This window comes from Lycium barbarum, chromosome 10 (genome assembly GCF_019175385.1).
Source record: "Lycium barbarum isolate Lr01 chromosome 10, ASM1917538v2, whole genome shotgun sequence".
Taxonomy (NCBI): Eukaryota; Viridiplantae; Streptophyta; class Magnoliopsida; order Solanales; family Solanaceae; genus Lycium; species Lycium barbarum.
This window is the reverse complement of record NC_083346.1, coordinates 108,866,208-108,871,791: the sequence shown is the minus strand read 5'-3', so window position 1 is coordinate 108,871,791 and position 5,584 is coordinate 108,866,208. Positions and strand designations below refer to the sequence as shown.

The window sequence follows — 5,584 nt, the reverse complement described above, 5'->3', positions numbered from 1 at the left end:
AAGTATAAACAATGAATTTTACAATGAAGTGTGAACAGAGAAGAGTCTGCTCTATTATATTTGAGTCCAAAATGAAGTAAATGAAGTCTGAATCTGTCAAACCAAGCTCTAGGTGTCTGTTTGAGGCCATAGAGTATTTTCTTCAACAGACAAACATAATTTGGATGCCTAGAATCAATAAAACCTGGCGGTTGACTCATGTAAACTTACTCTTGAAGAGTGTCCATGCAGAAATACAATTTTGACATCTAACTACCTAATTAACAATTTCAACTACAGCTATTGATAACTTAACCATTTCAACTACAGCTATTGATAACACTATCTTTATAGTTGTTGCTTTCACAACAAGGTTGAATGATTCCTCTAAATCAACTCCTTCAATTCTTGAGAATCCTCAAGCAACTAGGCTTGCTTTGTAATTGTCTATAGACTGATATACTTATTGTTTTGTCTTGACCACCCACTTTGAGAATAGCACACTGCTAAATAAATCACTTTTATTATAGGTAATTTCAAACGTGAAAAATTCATGATATGTTACATATATTGAACATTAAAAATGCATCACTAGAAGGAGAGTGACATATGTAGCATATCCTTCAAACACGACCTTATTTATATCACACACTAGCTAGAACTAGCGCTAGCCAATATTGCTGAATAGTATCACACAACTCACACACACACATATATATATATATGGCTATGAGCCATTTAATAGAACTGACATTCTTATTACTTGAGGAGGTGACCCTCTGTATCTTTGGTCACATGAATGCCAAAATCCAAGAAGGCAAGAGGCTCTGGTACGTCTTCAGTTTTTTTTTCGTACACAAGTGTCCATGTAACCCATTGATGGTCACATGCTGTTGTAATGGAGAAGGAATTGTACAGCTCTAACAGATCTCCACCAATCACTTTCCAAGTGACTGATTTCTTCTGGGGATCAACGCCTTCAATCACTTGCTTTGAAAATTTATCTTTCCCATCTACAATCAATAAAGTCGAAAATTACTAGGCTAGTTTAGCTTTCCAAACCCTCATAAAAGATATAATTATTCACAATGACATGTTTTCATCTCATTTAATTCTTTAATTTTTACTTTGTTTTTTATTTTCTCCAAAACTTAATTTTTTGAAGTTACGAAAGATTGGACCTTCGACATTTTTCCTGGATAGAACTAACTTTAAAAATCTCAAAACAACATTTGGAATTATAGAAAATATGGGAATTAGTACTAAAACCCCAGATTGTATTGTGCTTGGAATGACAGAAGTAATTCTCTATGATAACCATTCTAAAAAATCTTTGCACAATGTCTTACGGTGTTTGGTTGATGAGTGAAAATATTTTATGGAAACTATATATTAAATTTCAATCATATTTCAAAAAATTGGAGAGCGTTATGATAAAGTTTTTTTTTCCCATCCGGTACCTGCATTGAGGTCTGACTAAATCCGGATTTGTGTCGGGTAGTCCCACATTGGGGGGCAAAGCACTCCCTAACCAATGGTGACTCCGTACCCAAGGGGCTCAAGCTCGAGACCTCTTGGTTAAGGATGAAGTACTATCAACCACTACACCACAACCCTTATTGGTGCGCTAAAAGATTAATAATGTCTAAACAGTAGTTGGAGTAAGGAGAGACAGATCCAGGATTTAAACTTGATGGGTGCCACTTTTATGTTTCAACATTGAACCAATTTCACTTATGGAAAAATGAGTTAGAACTTGATTACTCGTTAAAATTTTAGTGATTATAAACTATGTATGTTCCATATAAAAATATTTGTTCAACTGAACCCATGGAAACTTATAAGCACATTAATCTTTGGAAGCAAATAATATGAAGTTAAAAATTAAAATAGTTATTAGGAAAATGACTTTCTCTGATAAATAAGAGAAGTTATTTTCCCTATATAAAACTATTCCTCAATGGAAATCAAATATCATCAAAATAACTTTTTCATGGAAAAATTTCTCTTGGAAATTGATTTTCGTCATATCACCAAACATATCTAAATGTAAAAAGTTGATACATATGTAGAAAGAGGGAAAATATATATTACCGTCGTTATAATTCCAGCTAACGACCGAACCATTCTTTATGGTTTCACCTTCATGAATCTCAAAACGCTGGATCTTACGAGGGGTTACGTTGGGCAAATGATGAGTATTGGTGTGAAAAATATCATGAATTAAATGCCCACCACACTTCACCTCTATTGAAGCAATTAACTTGCCTTTCACACCCATATTTTCTTCTTTGGTATAGCAAAAAGTTTAGAAAAGAATGTGGTGATAAAATGGCTAAAAGTTGTAGTCTTTATATAGATTTCAATCAGTTGTACAAAAAGTGAAATTTAAGAAATATCATAAATAAATATTATAAAACGTGATCCACGAGAACCACGACATATCATGGAAGATTAGGGTTATAATTAGCCCATTAGGCGTATGATTTGGCCTGCCGAGTTAGTATTGTCCTTACCATCACTACAAGAAAAATACAAAACAGTGACGGCCAAGTTCATAACAATTTTGTGATGGCTTTGTGATGATTTTATGACAGTATTCATCAATGTGAACAAAATTTGTGAAAGACATGATGATCATCACAATTCAGTTACAAATTTGTGAAGGGAATAATGATTAATATATGACAAAAATAAGGCTCTATTACATACAATTTTGTCACAAATTTGTGACTGACTTGTGATTTCGTCACAAAATTGCGACGAAAATAAGGATTTTTTTCCCAATTTTTTTTACAAAACAAGTTTTAATTAAAATAGTTTGATTTTGTAACAGAGTATTCTGTTGCACCAATTAGTGACAAAATTGTGACGAATCTTTCCGTCACAAATTTTGGCAAAACAAATGTCCCACATCGGAAGAGAATGAAACATGTAATTCAAATGGTTAGTATAAAAGACTGAGAGGGCAACCTTTAGAGATACAATTATTTTAATTAAATTATAAAAGATTAATTACAATTTAATAGTAGTAAATATATAATAAATAAGTGTTTATTATCTTCAATTATGCCTTAGTATCATAGAAATTATTGTCACTGAATTATTTGAGTGATAGTCAAGATTGAGGTTTACAACTACGAGGTTCTTAATTAATTCAAGGATCACGAAGTTATGAACATTAATTTTACTATTTTTTTAAGAAGACAATGGCATATCATTACTGTTGTGTAAAAGTATAATCTTTATCAAACAAGTCAGTTATGTAACACAAAAGTCAAAAGATAATGTACATCCATAAAGATTTGCACGATGGTGATTTTCTCTCCAGTCTGCTACATTATTTTGTATAATATTTTCTGTACACACGCGACACATATACAAGATTTTGTTATGGGGTAATATGCATTATATCTTGTGCTAAATCCGAGGCAAACAAGCTTAATTAACTGATTACTGAGTAGTTGGGTAATCAACAAAAAGATTAAAAGCCCAGTTAGAGTTGTTTAATATCTTCATTGAAATAAAAAAAAAAAAAAAGCAACAACTTGGACGTTAGTTCCTTCACGTTTCCAAGCGCAAGTTCGATTAATGTATAAATATTTAGAGACATTTTTAGGAGAATCAACAAAAGCATTATGGGAAGCATACAAAGAAAATTTCCCAATAGAATTCCAACTCTTTGTATTCATGAGAGCAAATTCATATAATTTTACTAACAAGATACATACTCTAATTACAGGAGAAGACCCAAATAGTGGATTATTAGTATTGCAAAGAAATGCTTTAATAAAATTAGAACAATTAAGTATAAGTAGTTGGTTTCATATTTAAAAAAATTGAATGATTATTTTTGTTATTGTACTATTAGTGGAAATGCTTTTGATCAAGAGTTAGGTAAAAAATTATTTAATAAATTACCAAGAGCCTTAGGAAGAGAAATAGAAACAGATGGAATAAGAGAAACAGAGTAATACAAAACCCTAGTCTAAAATGGTCAATAGGACATAGAAGATTACATATAATGGATACACTACAAGAAAAATGTACTCATATACAAATACAAAAACAATTAAAACAAAATGAAATGAATTTTTGTAAAAGCGTGGTATACCCTACTCAGAGTTATGACAAAGATAATCATAAAAAGAAAAAGCATAGAAAGTATACAACTCAATGTAATAGAAATAATCCTCAATATAATAGAAAGAAATATTATCTTAGAAAGTCAGCAGCCAGAAAACCTTATTTAGATAGAAATAGACATGTAAGAAAATATAGGACCGAGAGAAATTATAAAAATAGACTAGAATGTTTTACTTGTGGAAGTATAGAATATCTAGCAAATACATGTCCAAAAAGAATAAATAATAAGACCAGAAATTCACAGTTAATTGACGATTTTCAAGAAACTTTGATAAATGTAGACGAATGCATGTCTGATAGTGAAAGTATATCTTCCATAGTAAATGTAGACACTGAAGAAAAAAATTAAAACAGATTCAGAAGCAGAAGAACTAATTAATGAAATAGGATTAGAAAGATTAGATTTAGAATCAATTCAAGATGGTAATTTAGCAAGCAAATATTTCTAAAGACTGCAATCATGAATTCGAAAGAAATGAAGGATTAGATAGTAATGCATGTGTCACGACCCAATTCGCGAGTCGTGGTGGCACCTACACTATTCCTCCGAGTAGGCGAACCACATTACTAATAACAAGTTAAATAAGCGGAAAATTAATTAAGAATAAGTTATCAAGTCTTAAATACTTATCATAACTAGAAATGTCACGACAACTGTTATATCCCGAAATTTTGCATATTCGGAAAAATTTGAAATAATTGTGACTTGTGAGAAATAAGGTCATATTTTGACTTTAATTAATATATATATGTTGCTCATGAAAAATGTTGATGTGAAACTATGGAGGAAGGTCAAGGGCAAAATGGAAAGTTTTGAAAATTAGTTTCGGGAATTACAAAATGAGACTTATATCTAATTGGGCTCAAAATAAATGAAAAAAAAAAACAACAACAAAAAGGCCCAAAATTCATGGGGTGGCCGGCCATGGGCCCAAGCCCATGAGCCAATTAATTCAATAAAATAAATAGATGGAGGGTCCCTAATTGTCTTCATTTTAGAACCTTCAAAAGACTAAGAGCACAAAAAAAAAAAAAAAAAAAAAGAGAAAGAAGAAGAGCAAGAAGGCCATTCGGCCATTTAAAAAAAAAAAAATTGAGGGCTTCCAACTTTGATCAAAAAATTGTAATTTTCTTGTATTCTTACTAAGCTCAAGACCCTCTTCAACGTGGTATAATTATTTTGGCATGAAAATCATTTTTGTGGCAAGTGGAAGATTTTAGCAAAGGTGAGAATTCTATTCCTTTTTATGCTTTGGAAGACTTACATGTATGTTGTAGTATGTGGAAATGAATGGAAAGTATGAAATTTGTGTGTTGTGGATGTGTGTGTGTTGGCCGTGTAGTGTTGATTGGTAGAGGAAGGTGAATAAATTTTATTTAGTGTGTTAATTATGTTGTTGTGGCCTTGTGATGTGAAAGCATAATGGTTCAAGATTTGCATGAAAATTAGTTGTAAGTT

General features: G+C 31.4%; 1 protein-coding gene across 1 annotated transcript; it reads right to left on the bottom strand.

Moving 5' to 3' along the window:
* Positions 1 to 486: 486 nt before the first annotated feature.
* LOC132614421 (kirola-like) lies at positions 487 to 2,313 on the bottom strand. Its single transcript, XM_060328875.1, has 2 exons — positions 2,074 to 2,313; positions 487 to 992 (listed from the first exon to the last, which is right to left on the bottom strand). Exons 1-2 carry the CDS (start codon positions 2,258 to 2,260, stop codon positions 739 to 741), a joined length of 441 nt encoding a protein of 146 aa, XP_060184858.1. The 5' UTR covers positions 2,261 to 2,313; the 3' UTR covers positions 487 to 738.
* Positions 2,314 to 5,584: the final 3,271 nt, after the last annotated feature.

Bases quoted from the DNA above. Each gene is read 5' to 3' on its own strand.
- LOC132614421 (XM_060328875.1), bottom strand. From the start codon at position 2,260: ATGGGTGTGAAAGGCAAGTTAATTGCTTCAATAGAGGTGAAGTGTGGT. The intron at 993-2,073 runs GTAATATATATT...TATTGATTGTAG, and splicing joins TAGCTGGAATTATAACGACG to ATGGGAAAGATAAATTTTCA.